Source organism: Kryptolebias marmoratus, linkage group LG11 (genome assembly GCF_001649575.2).
Source record: "Kryptolebias marmoratus isolate JLee-2015 linkage group LG11, ASM164957v2, whole genome shotgun sequence".
Lineage (NCBI taxonomy): Eukaryota > Metazoa > Chordata > Actinopteri > Cyprinodontiformes > Rivulidae > Kryptolebias > Kryptolebias marmoratus.
In genome coordinates this window covers 17713544-17731225 of record NC_051440.1, presented here as the reverse complement: position 1 = coordinate 17731225, position 17682 = coordinate 17713544, and the positions used below count along the sequence as shown (strand labels likewise).

At 40.7% G+C, this 17682-nt stretch overlaps 1 protein-coding gene across 1 annotated transcript in view; it reads left to right on the top strand.

Annotated features, from left to right (window-relative positions):
• wwox (WW domain containing oxidoreductase) overlaps positions 1–17682 on the top strand; it is a 126607-nt gene that overhangs the window by 36939 nt on the left and 71986 nt on the right. The window contains exons 6-8 of the mRNA XM_017406043.3: positions 1978–2066; positions 5741–5926; positions 8634–8898. Of these exons, the coding sequence (XP_017261532.1) occupies positions 1978–2066; positions 5741–5926; positions 8634–8898 (540 nt within the window). The remainder of the gene's footprint in view (positions 1–1977; positions 2067–5740; positions 5927–8633; positions 8899–17682) is intronic.

Sequence of the window (17682 nt, the reverse complement as noted above, 5' to 3'; positions counted from 1 at the left end):
AGCATGGTTTTACCCTTGAGTCACAACATTGAATTTGTTGTGTGCACGTGTGTTCATGTGTGTGCCTGTGTATGCATGTAAAAATACACCCTGGGGCAGTTAAGGTGTCTGTAAAATGCCTGAAGAATCACATTTCCATCAAGAGGTGCTCTTAACCCTTTGTTGTTTTCGTTGTGCTTGCTGCTCCGTGGAACGTCCTTGCTGTGAGTGTCATGTATGCTTAGCTTTGCTGAGCCACACATGCTGAGGAAACACGTCCCCACATGACGCCCACGTGCAAGGTATCGTATCGGTGGGGAAGGCTTGACAGTGGAGCAGCAGAAGCGGCGGCGGTGGCGGTGGCGCGTGGAGAGCTGAACGCTCTTCCGGGTGTTATGTGAGCTGACAGCGTTCCTCAGGGATAGCGAGCAGGACAAAGGAGAGAGTGGAACCTAGAGAGCGATTCATGAGGGATGCTTCCTGAGTTCAGCGTGCTCCGTCTCACTTCATGCTGCACGCTCTTGTGCTAACATATGCCAAGGTCCCTTGTGAGCTCCTATGTAACGGGTAGATTGAACCAAGCTTGTTTGTTAAAGGCTTGGGCTGATAAATATGAAACGAGATGAGAAGAAGGAAAGAAGATGGCTCTAAGTTGATGCTCTTGACAAACATGGTTATATGCCATTATTAAAGAGACATACCCCTCTAGGCCTTCGCGTGTCTCTTCTGAGGCCTCTGGCCTGCAGCAGAATGCTTTATCGGGATGAAGAGGATGATGAATATTTAGCTTGTCTTCTCCAGTGTGTAAATGCAGCTATGCATTCATTTCTTAAGTCATTTATCTTTCTTTTCTCCTCCCCTATCCTCACCCTGTCTCCCAACATATGGTGTAAGATGAGCCCCACGTACACACAAATGCACTCTGAAAGCATGCATGCACGACATATAGAGTTCTATACAGCCTTTGTAGTCCTTTCAGAAACAATGTAATTTGCACTGCAGTCGCTGCTTGTTTCAGTTCAATGTTGTAGAGAAAAAGAGGATATGGAGGAAGTTACATTCCACATTCATTGTTCTGTTACATAAAATTAAATATTGCTTTTTTTTCCTGTAGAACTTTACCTGACTTGCTTCTTTGGATGGACACTTGTTTTCAAGATTGGATTTTACTCTTAATGTTTTGATTTAAACCCAAACCTCCAATAAAAACTTTTACTACATTGCTGCTTAAGTTTCTGGCTAGATGGCTGTTTTTTTCACTTTTTGCCAGATTTATTAGATTCAACAATAAACTATGAAAAATAGTTTTTAGACACAAACCTGCTGTTTTGTGTTGTGAAAGGGTTATAAAAACCATCAGACAGACAGGACTGTATCTAGAATCAGCATTCTTTTCTGCTTTTTTTTCTACGAGTCATAATGAAAGTGAGAGTCATTAGGTAGATTAAAAAACCCTAACATATGCATTATGTTTCATCCCTTTTAAAGCTGCAAAAAGAAGAGCTTCTCTGCCATGAAGGATATTTATCCATTAAATGTGTGTAAAATTCAAACTCAGGAAAGTTATTAGTCTTAGAGGAACAAATGGAAAGTTTAAATTCAGGGAAGCACAATATTGTGTTTATGTCCATAAATTATACGCAGATAAGTTCCAACTTTGATGAAAAACTGATGCTAAAACAAATATTTTAACATCAAACCTCTTCTGTGGTGGAATGGAGGTATTGTTTCTGCTATCGTTGTGAAGACCCAAAGTAAGAGTCACTTTGTTAAAAAAATAAAACATTTGAAACATACTGTTGTACTTCTCTGGCTGGTTTGTTTAGCGGATTAAGACTAAAATGTTAGGCCTTTTAATGACTATACCTATAGTTTTATGTTAAAGGAAAAAAATGATGAAAAACTGCTTTTGGTATAATCTGTTTGTAATGCTTTTGATTCTCGTTGCTATTCTTTTTCTGTGGGATGATCGTTGTTTTGTGTTTTGTGTCTCAACAGCACAAAGCAAGAGTAGAGGCCATGATGTGCAACCTGGCTTCTCTCCGGAGTGTTCGGGAGTTTGCAGAGTCTTTCAAGGCTAAAAAACTGTGAGTAATAATCTAAATGTGGATTTTTCAAGCTGCCTGTTTTAAACTTTCTGAATGCTTCCTTAATTTTACAGATGTTTGTAAAATAAAAAATAAAAAAAAACTCAGGAAGAGTTACAGAACTCCAGCAGACCACATAGTCTTTGTGATATGGGTTTTATTCATATTTTTTTGCCTCCTGTCTTATTGTATTTTAGAGAGTTCATATGAATTTTGTTTATCTCTGGCCACTAATCTTTTAAATAAATCTAGACAGTGTTTTGTGGCTCTAATGTATATCAGCAGAATATGACACTTTCCATTTAGTTCAGAACAAACACTAAGCATCCATTTGTCCTTTGTTAGCTTTTTATTTCTCTGTTTTTATACAGTAAAAAATGTAAAACAAAATTTAAGACATTAATTATCTGGTATTAAACCTGAGGACATTAACAGTGTCTCCTAATATTGACTAGTCTCTGTATTTATCACTGTTATTGTGCCATAAAGAAGGGATAACAAAAATACTACTGATGGACACCATATGGACGAGGCCTCAGGAGTGAGTGTGTGTATTTTTTTTTCCACTTGCTTGACATTGGGCAAACACTGTCTATCACTTATTTTGTTATGGTCAGCTTTTACAAGATGCGTCTTGCGTCCGATGGTCGGTCATTCAGTTGCTATTTTGGGGTCATGAATACTGTCATCCACCCCGCAGGTCTCCATGCAGCGAAGTGTGTGTTTGTGTGTGTGTGTTGGTGTCAAGGGAGCCCTTTGGGGAGAGGCAGGGCAGTCATTGCCCGTAGCAGCCCTGGGGCAGGGTATGGCCATCCAGGGCACACGTATTGGGTCACAGCCAAACCTCATGGTGGCTTCTTTTGCTCTGTTTCTTAAACTTTCCTTCAACTCTTACACAATTCCTTTAACTCTCCTGTTCCTGTAATTGCTCTCCTATTTCTTTTCTACTAATTGTTTATCTGCTGCAGTTGTTCTGTCTCTCTCTCTCTCTCATGTTGTCTCCATCTGTGTCGCTCTCTCTTTACCTCAGTATTTTGGCAAGGTTGTATTTCTTCATTAGCCGTGCTGTTTGGGGGGGGAGTGGGGGGACTCCCAGGGGACGTCAGAGTACATTAATTCTCATCAGAAGGCGAACAGAGCAGAGTGGAGGCTGGGAGCTCTGAGCTGTGAATGGCACTGGGCAGCTGTCTGAGTCTACCACCACTCTATTACTGCACGTATGTCTTCAGGCATAACACACACACACACACACGGCAGGCACATGTATGTGCATACGTCCACAGCCGTGCTCAGACAACTCTGTGTGCACAGATGCACACACACAGGTTTGTAAACACACGCGCACAATAATGCTCCTGCAGCGTGTCATTGACAGGTGAAATGTAATCAGAGTCTTTTTCTTTTCGTTCTCTCGTTTCTCACTCTCTTGCTTTTAAGTGCTTTAGTCAGTGGCTTTCACGCTGCTTTGTGTTCCATTGACCCCGATTCTGCTTTAATTGCCTGTCCTTTGAAATGAAATTACCTGGATATTGATATTGTTGAATGCAGTGCGATTTCATTGGGACGTAATTGATGGAGGACGCCGCTGACAGAAAGCCCTAATACAATTTCTACTGAACGGTTCGTAATTAACACGTGCAATTTGTTCTCACCGTTGATCCTTTTTTTTTTTCCCTTCCCTGCTTTTTATTCTGCTCTCATTTAAAGCACAATATTAGTGTAAATAAAAACAAACCTTATCATATAATTTGCCGTTTGTGGTACGATCACTTTCTGTTTATTATTTTAAAACTTTACAATCATTTACTTCTGGTACATAGATTTAAATATGGGTCAGAATGAGTGGTGTTCACATTTCCACACTGGATGTGTGTTTCCAGTTTCCCTCTTTCCAATAAAGTGCTGTGTTAATGACCACTAGTCTGAGCTCTGCTCACACAGGCAATCTCTTCCTGCTGGCCTACATTATCATAGAGGTCAGAGGTCACACCCATGGGGGTTATTTAAAGTAAATATATAAACGGATGTCTCCCTGTTTGGTAGTTAACACCCTCGTTTGACCAGCGCTGAGATTGCACAGTGCTCACAGTGTTGTGTGAGGTCTTAATGTGGAGAGAGGGACTCTGGTATGCAGCAATAGGCCTATTAAAGACATTCATTAGACCTGCGCTTATGAGAGAGGGACTAACTGGTGGGCAGTTGAATTAACAGGCCTTTTACATTACAAGCAGACTCACCAGAGGCCCGTCTGAATTGTGTGGGGGAAATTCTCTGCTAGTCAGAGAAAAGTTGCGAGTTTTTTGATCATAAATTTGTGATTTACTTTGAGTGACGTACTGGATTTGCCCCTTTGTCTTGACGGAAAAAGGTCACAGCATTTAATTCCTAAGAGGGGTTACTGGAATAAAGATTAGTTTAGAGTAAAAGCTTTAGTGCAAGGTTAAAAACTTGGGTCAGGAGTTCATTCCTTGGTGTTATTGTAAAACCCCCAGTGAGCACACTGAGGACTGAGCCAAGAGTTTTTCCTTGTGTAGCACAATGATACGGTACTTCACAGTCTATTAGATAACAGAACTGTGGGCCAGGAACAGCCGATGTAATTTGCTGTCTTTTAATCAAAGAATTTTGCAGCAGAATATGGAATCACAGCAACTTTTAACTTTTCTATACTGTTTTATCGGTTTACATGTGTGTTTTCCCTCAAAACCATTAAGTTAGACTTCTTCAACTTCTTGTATTTTGGATGAAAATTTAAATACCCCAGTGCTGGTGTGTTGATTATGTGCTGAGGTTGGCATTCTTTAAGTTGACTCACGCCTAGGTTTGTGCTCTTTAATGAACCTAGTGTGTTCAGAGGCCTGAAGGTGATCGTACAGTACAGTACTATGTAATAGCATGGGATGGCTCATTATAGAAAGGCATAACAATTCACACATTAATTTTCCAGCATCCAGTTTTTAATTAATCCAGTAGGCAGTCTTAAACACAGGGTACACAAATTGCCTTCGGCCTCATAATTAATTCTAATGGAAGAAATTAAAAATTGGTGGGGTGTGTTTGGATTGTTCGCCTGTGTTACTGTGCTTTTGAGCTCATTGGAGCGTCACTGTCACCGACAAGGATCTCTCACTCCCTTGACCAATCCTGCAATCTCCTTTCCTGTGCCATGTGAGAAGGTAGATCTACTCTTGCGCTCAATGGAAAGCCAACGCGTGTGAGGACCTATTAAAACCAATTTTATAGGCCTCTCAGTCAAGTGTTTTAAACATCAAGACTTGTGAGAGCATTTTACTTGATTTGTTTGGCCTTCTCTAGTGGTGGATTTGGTTACTTAGAGTACTTACACAGTATCATCACCCATTACTTCCACCACCAGTGTGTTTAAATGATTTGAGATTGGTTTCCATCGTGTTGCTGTTCTTGGATTCTTGCCAGCTGTATTTAGTATCTGTGGTACTTGTGCACCAAAGGGAGTTTTAATATAAACCTCAGTATTATATCAGCATTACTGATGCTCTGTCTCTATAGGCCTCTAAAATCTACCTTTCTGTTTTCTCTTCTTGCTGTCTGTTCTGCATCATATTAGGGTAAAAATATATCTATGTTTTTACAGTGTGATTATTTTCACTATATAATTATCCATTTTCTGTATTTTGTGTCTTTTCTTGCTGTAGACCCCTGCACATTCTAGTGTGTAATGCAGCAGTGTGCACTCAGCCCTGGACCCTGACTGAAGATGGCCTAGAGTCCACCTTCCAGGTCTGCCACCTTGGTCACTTCCTCCTCGTGCAGAGCCTGCAGGACGTCCTGCGTCGTTCAGCTCCTGCTCGGGTCGTGGTTGTATCCTCAGAGTCCCACAGGTAAGCCCGAGTAACTACAGAGAGGATGCTTTGTTTTGCATCTGTGTATCTAAACGGTTTTAAGAAAAAACTCATAAAACAAGGGTTTACCAGACAAAAGAGCTAATTATATTGAAGATTTTTTTTAGACTGACAGCTTATCATCCTAAGTAATTTTTAAAAGGTGTGTCTATAATTTTTCTAAATTATTGTCCTTAATTAATGAATTTAAAAATGTTCTATGGAACTGCCTTATACACAAACATCTGCAGATGTAAAACATTTTTCACACTCTTTATTGTTAGATTTTTCACACACACATTTGGACAGTTTCACCAAATTTTTTGCAGAGCCAAAAACAAATGACAGAACCTTTGTGTTGTTGACATATGACACAAAACATTAAGAGAGAACATGTTGGAAAAAAGTAAAAGCATTTTATCACACCTGTGAATCATGACAGAGGAGGTTTGTTCATGTAACCCTCAATTCTGTCCTCTGATTGTACATACAGTACAAATTCTGTACATAGGCTGCAGAATGGGAATCAGACATTGCTGAATGTAAAACATTACATTGCAGTCTTTCACAGTTTGGCCATACTAACATCACATCGGTAGATTTTAAGCAGTATTTGTTTCAAAACTACCCTGTCTGGTTTCCAGCCCTTCAACTTGCTGTTATAAGCACCACACTGGCTAGTTTTAAGGACAGAATTGACAGATAAGACTTACTGTGTATTGTCAAACATGACAGCCTCACTCACTGAAACTCATTTCCTTCAACACGCTGTCACTACGAATCAAACGTATCATCAGCATGATGGATGGACTTATCAGCTAAAATTTACTTTGATCAAGTATCTGCTCTTTTCTGTCTGACCCCCTGACTCAGCCTCTTTCTCTCTTCGTTTTCCCCTCATCTATTGTTCTTTAAATCTGTCTTTTTTTTTTTGTTAAGCAACTCCGCTCTACAGGCTTGTGTTTTTCATACTGTATGGCACAGTGTCTTGCAGTGATCTGTGAGCTCAAAGCCCTGCGCCATGTGTTTCAGAGTCAGTCTCTGTCTGTGTGCAGCATTGATTCTGGCTTCAGTCAGTCAGACGGCCAAGCAGTGATTGATTGGAGCTCTGGAGAGTGACCTGAGAATAAGGGAGCATACACAGAGTCATTCTAGCAAATCAAGCTGCACCATCATTACAGGAGCCCTCGTATGAGCTATGTTACACAAAATACCATACATGAAAGATTAAGAGTGGCAGTTGGACACTCAGATTCACTTGGGCTCAGACTCATTGTGCATGCAGTAATAAAACAAATAAATAAATAAATTTAGATTTAAGTGTAGAAAAAGTGTACTGTAAACATTTATTTGATTGAAGACTTGCACAAGACAATTTCTGGTAGTGCCCTGTCAGGTATAGGTTCTATTAGAGCCAGTAAAATCTCAATAAATTGTACAAATTGCCTCAGTCTTTGTGCCACAGCTTGCTTTCTCCTTTTCTTCCATCCTAACACATATCCTCACCTTCCCTCCTCACTCTACAATCAGCAGTGGCTTTAACTCCTTCAAAGGGAGCTTAAGCAGGACCAGAGCGAGTTAGTTACACTAACGCAGACTAGAAGAAGAGGAAGAAAGAGGAATTTTAGACAATATCTCACATTACATCTTCCATTCTGTCCACCTCATTCCAGACTTATATTGCATCCACTGATGTTGCTCCTTTTTTTTGTTTGTGTTATTTACAGTTTCTGCCGATTTCCCGTTTATTCACTTAGCTTCCCCTCACAGGCAGTGTGTGACCCCTGACCTAGAAGCATATTGTATTCCCTAAGCTCCTTGTCCTCTGGTAAATCATTGACCTGTGAGGGACAGGAATGGGTAAGGTGGACATTCGAGTAATGGTTGGACATGTTATCAGCTTTCACCACGGGGGCTTACTGTGGAATTACTGTGACCAAATACCAGTTTGCTTTAGTCTGTACTGCATCGAATTTGGTCAAACAAAGATGGATAATAGCCTTAATGAAATTACCTCTAATAGATCTAAGCTGAAGCACTGGCATTGTACTTTTATGTGCACTGTAAAAGGATTGCCACCAAAATATCTGTTACACTGACTGCAAAGTCTCATTTAAATGTAACTAGAAACAAGTTCAAGATATTGTGAAAGCAAATCGTCAGGGGGGAAAAAACCCCTCTGTTGGTGCTCAGGCAATTGATTTATCAACCTCTACTTGCTAAAGTAGTTATGAAGTTGCAGCACATGAAATGAAAAGCCTGCAGATGTTGTAATTTAGCCAAGCAAGGATGTTGCGGAAGGCGACAGTAAACAAGAGGCAGCGAGCTTGTAAAATCACAACAAGGAAACCAGGTGACACTTTGATTGGTTGTTTTCTAATGACTGGATTAATATGTAGAATGTGTTGCACTGGTTCGGAGCTGATCTCCCCTCTCTCTCTCAAACACACACGCAACACACACAGTGCAGTTTTTGTGTCCACGTGTTGTGATGTGGTGTGACTGCATAATAACACGAGTAGTGTAATGTTTAAGGGGCCTTGTCAAACATCTGGAGTTTAACAGCTCTGTTGCAGGCAATTAAAGAACATCATGTCACGTCTTTGATTTGTATGCAGCCGGTACCACACATCTGCTGTCAGAAAGCCTTCACAGAGGCCGAAACCAGAATCTAGACTCACACACCTTAATGTGAACTACCTTTCAGGTTCACAGACCTGTTAGACTCGTGTGGAAAGGTGGATTTGGCCTTGCTGTCCCCCCCAAAGAAGGAGTACTGGTCCATGCTGGCGTACAACCGCGCTAAACTCTGCAACATCCTCTTCAGCAACGAGCTCCACCGGCGTCTTTCACCCCATGGCGTGACCTCCAACGCAGTACATCCTGGGAACATGATCTACACTTCCATTCACAGGAGCTGGTGGCTGATGACCTTTCTCTTCACGCTGGCCAGACCTTTCACCAAGTCTCTGGTAAGAAAACAAGTTTGAATAGGAAAAAAAAGTGTTTAGTCACTGTGTGTCTGCACAAACTGTAGAACAGCTTGACCAAAGGCCTGCAGAATCCACCACTGTGACTTTTGGTGACTTTGATGCAGGTCTCACTGAGCTTGTATTTGTTTTGGCACATTCTTGGTAGCAAGAACAAGAACAGGAACAGGATAGAGAGGGGGTTGATCTACAGTGTCCTCAGGGTGATACTCTGCGTTCATAGATAGAGCTATTCTGTGGTTTGTTTTCCTCTTCCTCCTGTGACTGTTTATTTAACTCAGAGAGACAGTTCTTTTCTCTCAGACGATTTAACAGATCCAGTGGATCTTGGCTACTGTTTTTCAGTAAATGCACAGCATAACCTATGCTCTCGTACCACAATATTTTTTTTGTCAAAAATGTTTTATTGCCATGGGACATATCAACCTGAAAAATCTGAAGACTTTCAGTGTCATTTTCAAGCTTGTTTTGCAAAGACTTGTCTAAAAGCATAGATACATCAAACTTACTATGTCTTAAGATGTTCTTTTGAGACACTAAAATAAAAGACTTTAGCTGTCATGCCAAGGGGGACCTGTTTTTTTTCTTTTTTTATGACATTACAACTTTAATTTAGAAGTAGCTGTAAAACTAGATCCCCTCAGAAAATTGACACTTCACCGGGATGGTTGTTGGAGTAACTGGACCTCTGCGCTTCTGGGAGTTTTGTGTTTTTTGGGTCAAGAGCTCCTGGTAGGGTCATTATATGCTGAAGGAAGGAGCTGCAACCGTTACAGGAAATACAGTTGTATACTGAAGCGTTGTCTTCAGAATGAAACTATAGCACAAAGGCTTTTACTTTTTTACTTTGTAGGAGTTTTTTGGATTTTCCAGTTTTTGCAGGGATTTTTCAAAACCCCCCACAAACCAGCTCTGTCAGAAAAAACCCTGCCCTATCTCAAACTAAGCCTACATGATATGAGGAAAGTCATTGATGTGTAATGCTGTTGTGCAGGGATGGTGTGATTTGCAATAAATACAAACATATATACAAAAGTATGCATATTAACAGTTTCTCTTTTTTTCTTCTCTAACATTAACTACAAACATGGACCACAAACAACAAACAACCTGTGACTTTTGTATAATGTGAAATATCAGGAAAAATAATTTTGAGCAAGTTTTTAATTGAACAAGCTCAATGATTGCTTAGTGTTAACCAATGCTATGCTGCTGAAAACCTTAAAAGAAACTTTTGTTAGGTGATTGGAAACAAGGTTGTGATCGAACATACATTAACATCCCAGAGTTGGAAAGAACATGGTGGACTTTTCTTTACTCTTACAATGATACCAACTAGTGATGTTTCCAGTATTAGTACGCAGTAAAGGTTTGCATGATTTGTGTGAATGTGTGGGACAGTTTTCATAACAAATGTGTGAAGCTTCTAAGGGTAACATTTTATCAGACTTTGGATGTGAGTTACAATTTGGCAATGTTTTAATCTTATCAGTGTATTTGCATCTGTTCCTATCAACTAGACCTATCAAAGCAAGATTCAACACTATGATTAATCTTGGTGTGCATTGTACTAACTTAAGAGTTTTCAATGGATAGCAACACTCTACCCTTTAGGCTTCACAGCCTTCTGATATATTCTTTAGTTTGACAATTACATCTTTCCATTAGCTGTTCTTCATACTTTATAAGTTTGGTGTTTGCACTGAAGTGAAAATGTGATGTGTTGAAAGGCAGCGTGGTGGAGTTTTAGTGAAGCGTTGTTCTGATCCATCATGTTTGACAGACGCAAGGCCTCGGGCCGTCATTTGTCTTTCTGCCTTTTGTCATTGAATGAGAGATGAGGGGAACCGCTCCTCAGCGCAAAATGCCAAGCTGATCATTTCTTTGACTATTTTTTGCCATAAAATCTTTACGTTGTCCTCCTCCTTCTTTAGCCTAACATTTTCCTAACTCTTGTTACATTCTTCAGATTTGGCCTTTGTGAATTTCAGAGGCTCCAAACTTTGCTAGATATACCCTGTATAACATGATTCAGTAGCTGTGACTCCTGTGTTCTTTGTGTGTCTAAGAAAAGGGAGCTAACATTTTGAAATTGTGCACGCAGACGCAATTAACCAAGCTTTCTTTTCCTCCAGAGTGTGGTAGTGGCTTTTCTACGTCTCGTTAATTAAACGTAGTGTAGATGTTAGTAAATATTAAAGGACAAAAGTAGAGCTAGTAATTAAATTCTGGTGTGCTGACACAGCGATTAGCTAAAAATTCATGTCTGACAGAGGCCACACACAGACTCGCACACGCAGATACACCGGCACACCCTTAAGCTGAACATTTGCTCTTATTTAAATCTGGGGTTGATAAGGCCCCTAAAATGTATCCTCTTTAAAATCCCACTCCTCACTGCTTCTGCCCCCACATTAAGGGCTTAATAAAACAGTGATATTATTTCAGTTATTGGTTGCAGGGATATGAAGATGGTATCGCTTTAATTGCTTGCGTACGCTTGCGGGATCCGTGGAGATTGTTCTGGGATGCAAACATAAGCAGAATGTCGACTCCAAAAAACAATCACAAAGCCCCCATGTGTGTTCTTGCGCAAATAACCAGCCTCTCATTTAAAACACAAGGTTTGATTTATAGGAGCACAGGTAGACTGATATATATACACAGTTCTTCTGCACAGATAGACATGCATGAAGATAGAAGCCCACAAATTCACAATGTTGGGAGAACTGAAACACCTGGAGTGGTTCTAAATCTTTGATTTGCTCCAGAGATGATTTTTTAAAATTAATTTAGCCCTATTATTTTATTATCTTTTTAGTTTTAACACTCCAATTTGTCTTTTGGACTTTTTATTTTGTACAAACACGACCAACGTTTTGACTTCCCTAAATTTTAAGTTATTTGTGTTCTGTTTTGTACAAAAAAGAAACTTCTCTATTTGCAAGGAGCACAACCCACTCTTCTGCAGATGTAGAGAGCTGATATCATTTTGCTGAGTTGAAAAAGACATCTATAAAGAGCCATGACATCTTTAATCAGCCAAACTATCTCTCACTAACATCATGTTCTCCTCCCTGTCCCTTGATCTGCTTATCACAAATTGTGCATCCAGGCCTTTACGCTTGTTTTTTTTATTCAGTGTGTTTAGAGTGGGAGTTTTCCTTGTGTCCTTTGGTGTGACTATCAGTATTCAAGGATCTCTGGCCTGCAGTCATGTGTGAGAATGAGGAAAAAAAAAAATAAAAGAATAAGAAAGGAAAAAAAAGTTAGCTTTGCAGTTTTGTAGCAGCAATTTAACATTCAAAATGGGTTTGTTGCAAGATTTATTGGATCTCAAAGTCTTTTAGATCACGAATGTTGCGTGCACTTTGAACCAAAAGTCTGGACTCACATTTAAACACCACATAATAAATTTCAGTGACTGTTGCAGTTGAAGTTGTTGCCATGTTGCCATGCTGCCGTGCTGGATCGCTGACCCGGTGACATTTTGTTGACTGACTGATTGCTCCCTCAAGATCAGTGTACCCTCAGGCTCCAAGCAGCTGGCCTCAGCCTACACTCATCAAATCTATACTTTAACTATAGGCACAGATAATGCTGAGCAGCATGAAGATCTGTGTGGGCAGTGGCTTCAGTAGCTCATCATATTCTGTAATAGATAGAGAGAGAGGGGAGGTGTTAGGCACACACCTAAGAGGTCCAGTGCGACACCAAAGAACCCCCTAGGGGCTGGTTTCATCAGCTCTCCTGCCTTGTCCCATGCTTCCTATTGTTTTAGTGTGATTATTTCACCCAGGATCCTGCCTCGGGCACCCAGCCACCTTTTTACATATGCACGGACTGAACTTTTGACCAGGCACCAGCAGACAGGGCTGCCTTGGAGAAACAGCGGTTCAGGCTGGAGATGCGGGACTTCCTCCTCTGAGCATTTCTCACTGTGATCAGGAGCTCAGTCCTGCACCTCAGGGGTTAAACCCAGAGACAGCTCCCGCGAGTGAGACATCAGCATTACCATTCTGTATGACAGACGTACAGTGAAGCACAGCAGCCACTGTTACTCCGCTATCAGTTCCCCCTCCTGCAGACAGACATAAGGTCAGATGCTCCATCTTACCCACAGACGCAAAAACTCTGCCTCACACCTTTGCTCCGTGTGTGTGTGTGTGCTGTTCAGCCATGTGGAAACAAAAAAGGAGCAGAGGTCCCAATCTCCCCACCAGCCTTCCTCTTTTCCTCTTTGGGGTTCGATGAGCTGCCAGGGCGTTGTAATAGAGTCCTTTCGGATGATTAGGAGCTACACAGGAGGGGGTCAACCCTAGCCTGTCTGCAAACATGGTGTAGGTTTCTCCTCTGTGGTGCAGACAGATTATTACATATTATGCCGATCGAGGAACCTCTCTGATGATTCGCAGATTTCCTTAAGCGGCCGTGTTTCAGATCACTTTTGAGGAACCAGAAAATATTAATGAGACATTCCTGGCAGACATTTCCTGCTGTGCTGCTCCGCAATGTATGGAGAAGACTGAGATATAGAGGGATAGAAACAGGCGGACATAAGCAAAGAAAGCTGCGTTTGTAAGAGGATGGATAAAAGCACACAATCCTATTTGGCTGTATTGACATGTGTGTTTCTGCCCAATCCTGTTACTGGGATTATTGTCTACAGAGATACCATTTCATTAAGAAAACACACATGCTCAAACACTCACACACACAGAGAGAGCCACAAACACACACACATAGAGTCGGTGTACAAAGATGGCCTGAGGCCTGGTTATATGGTCCATTGCACAGGGAAACTGTGTAAATGGTTTATTGTGGATGAGTTGATGTGATGGAAAGCGTGTCTGGATCAATAAAGAACCAATCAAATGCTGACAGTCTGCTACTGTATGCAGTCAGTCATCCATCCCTCGTGCCTGCGTACAGTTATACAACATGAGTGTGAAGGAGACTTGAACAATATCCCTGCTGAGAATGGATGACGTTGAAGAGGAAAGAAAGTAATTTTTCAGCAAACTTTGTGAAGTTCCTATTTTAAGTAGGTGCTTGTTCTGAAAAATGATGTTCTTTGTCTTTACATAAACAGCTTGCACGTCCCCGTCTGTGACACATCATTCTGTCACAGGCCGTAACAAAAGATATGTAATTTAAAGCTTCAGCTCCACCAGCTCTAAACACCTCAGGGAAGCCATTAGGATGTCTCCCCAGCCGGGGTTGTCTGATTCTGGATAGAGTCTGAGTTGGGGCTAGGCTAAATTACCCCAGAGCCACAGGTCAGAACCAGCAAGACCCTTATTGCCAAGGTAATGGAAGGGATCTGAACAGGCCAAAGAGCCAGAAAGTGACCTGGCCAAAGAGACATCCGTACCCACTTACCCTTCACTGTTTCCCATCACCTCCTCCAACCTCCATCCCTCTTACCTTTGGAGCTCCCAAGCTTTACTCCCGTAACCCTCAGAGGGAAGAAAAACGCAGCCCATCACCCCTCTATCACCCGTCCACCAGCACTGCTTTCTTGCCACTGACCCTCACAACTCCACACACACACACACACACACATACACACACAAACCACCCCCTCCCTTCTTTGTTGTGACACAGAGCTGATGGACTATTTTTCAAATTGATTTCAAAAATGTACATAAGCAGCCGATCCCCTAGCCTAGATTACCTATTGATTTTTAATATGAAAAGCTCATTATATAAGCAGGAACTGCAACACAAAAAGCTAGCCAACCTTTGCATAAATCCTTTAATTGAATTTCCAGAGCCCGTGGTTCTACATTTTTTAATTAAATCCATTTCTTTTTTTTAAGGGTTGCTGTGTAATTTGCATGCTGTGAAGTGGGTGCTGTCCCAGATAAAGTGCCATTGATCCTTATTAAGGCTCACCTCTGGGCTCGCTGAAAACCAACCGCAGAAATTAAATGTGCTCATGGTGCATACACTTATTGCCCGCATGATAGGATTAGAGGCACAGAGACAGAGAGGGGAGTGGGTGGGGGGAGATAGAGATGGAGAGAGGAGGAGTGATGGGGTAAGAGTTGGGGGAGAGGGAGGGGGGGGGGGAGAGGCTATTATTAATAGTTGTTCATATTAATGTAATATTTCACCTGTCTTCCTGTGGGATGAGATTGTTAATAAATACAGCTTGGCTTAGGTGTTATTTGGGTTTCTCTTGGTGGTCTGTTAGCGGTTGCTGTGATTTTAGATTTGTAGGTAGTGTTTAAATTTGTCACCACAATGATGAATGCCTATGCATATTTTTTTTTTCTTTTAATGAAACCAGTTTTCCAGAAATACTCCCTCGTATTGGATTTTTTTAATAAGGAAAAGTGCTCTTGATAGTACGAACACATGTAAATGAAGCAAATGATCATATCTCATATTGATGCTTCAGACTGTCTAGGTAGAGGGTGTTTAACAACCTATTTGGAGATTAAATGATACTTAATTTTCTTGTCCTTACCCTCTTTAGCATCTTCTAACATAGTTTGTGTGCCTGTGTGTGTGTATGAAAGTAAAAGTGTGTGTGACAGTGATTTTTATCCTGCATTTGTTCTGTCTGATAGCGGGAGAAGCAGGCCTCTCCTCTCCTGTCTTCCTGTGCGGCTGTATGCAGACGGTGGAGTAAATCAATAAGGATTAACCTGTGACCTCAGCCACATACTTATAGGCCAGTCGTCGTTGCACACACATCTCTCATCAGTTTCACTTAAACACTGAGCCTCACTCAATAAGGCACAACACGCTAATTCATTTCAAAGATGGAGAGGCCCCTATCATGGACCTCTCTTTTACCAGAAGCTTGCACACAAACACACATAGGGAAACACAGACACACTCACAGCAAAATGAACAAGAAAAAAATGATCACAGGCTTACTTTATTAGAGATAATTTGCAAGTTTTAAAATATAATTTTGTATGCAAAGGACTCCTGCACTTTTTTGGACTTTATTGGTTAATTTTCCAGCTTTTAATAGGTGTTGAAATGTTGATCTTCGGTTCCCCAAGACTAAGGTGATTTCAACAGCCCTTCCATCTGTCCATTCACACCTGACATTTATTTGATCTATCTTAGAAGAATTGATTAATTAGTTATCATTACATGTGCTCATCAGCTAATTAAAGGTACAACAGACAAGGACTTTTCATTAACTTGTCATTATGAAGTAAATGTTGTTTGCACAACGTAATGACTATGGAAAAATGACACCGTAGGTGTCTAAATTGGTTCCCGATAAACCTCAATTTCACTCTGCAGTTTTTTTTCCTCTCTCTGGCTGCCAAGTCTTTTGGGAAAACGAGGACTAGATTTTCAACCCAAATAGGTGCATCTGCAATTAGACAACCAAACATGACAGTGTATTTGAGTAAACTTTCATTTGAACAGTTTCTATCATCATTGTGTGACTGTGTCTGCAACAGAGTTGTGTTTTGTTAAAATAATATAAATAGCATGCTATCACATTAACCTGTTAACGCATCATCTATTGTGTTTATCTGCGTTCATGTCCATTTTTAATGGAGCTATTTCAAAACAATAAATGTGTAAATGCACAAAACACTAAAACTGCAAAGCTGGAAACCAACATGAATTGATGAGATCATGTTTTATTATATTGTTTTAGTATCTTAGATAAACTGGCCGTTTAAAGTGTTGAGAGTTTCTGTAGATTTCAGTGAAATTTTGTTATTCTGGTTAGAAAAACGTGATTCACAAGGAACGTCATTGAGCAAAATCTTTGTTTATTTTTACCTTCAAGTTACTTAAAGAAGGAAGATTTGCTTCAGTCTGTAGGAGCTCATTAACCATCTAACTTTCTCATGTTTTTTTAACACTTTTCTCTTATGTTTTTCACACTTTAAATCTTCCTGCTGAATTTTTGACATTGGTTGACTGATTTGTTTGATGTTTTGTGTGTGGATGTGCATGTGGAAAAGTGTGTGTACATGTCTTTGCATGTGTGTGTTGAGCAGTGCCGTGTCAGCAGTCTGTGCTGTGAGTATTGACCCAGGCCTGTCCTCTGCTTTGACTGGCTTTTGTCCCTAACTTGTCATCTCCTTCTCTCTTGTTTTCCCCCTGAAATTCTCCCTGGTTGGTTTGTCTTTTTGTGAACTGATCAGTGTTTTTCCATCTTTTGCATCAGTTTAACTGTGCACACTTTTGCTTCCCTTTTCAGTTTTATTTACATTTCTTTCATGATAGCTTTAATCAGCATTTGAACACTTTCATCTAATAGGTTAAATATATTTTTTCACGTCAGTAATGCATATAAAAGTTCAGCTTTCATAGACCTAACCCCAAGTGACAAGGAGGGCCACCTAACACACATGAGAAAGTGTTTTTGGTCATGGGCCATGCTCCTTCCTCTGATTGTGTAAATGAACTGATTTATTTCCTTTGTTCCACATGTTTTTGATTATTAATGTTCTTATTTTTGCCCTGTGGAAGTTGCCGTTGCTCATGTTTTGTTCTTCTTTGTTTTGTCTTTTACTGCATCAGAACTGAAACCAACTATCTGCTAACTGAAGAGTGTGAATGGGTGGCGGTCACTAACAAACAAAGCTGATTTCCCTCATTTCATTTCATAATCCAATCAATCAGACTAATACAGCTTGGTTCCTTTTCTGTTCCTCGCTAAGCAAACAAGCATGCATATTTACCCACGCACACATGCACACAGAGAGCGTCCTAAATGCCTGTGAAGCGGGTCGTTCAAGAAGTGGGACTCCCCCCCCCCCCCCCCCCCCCCCC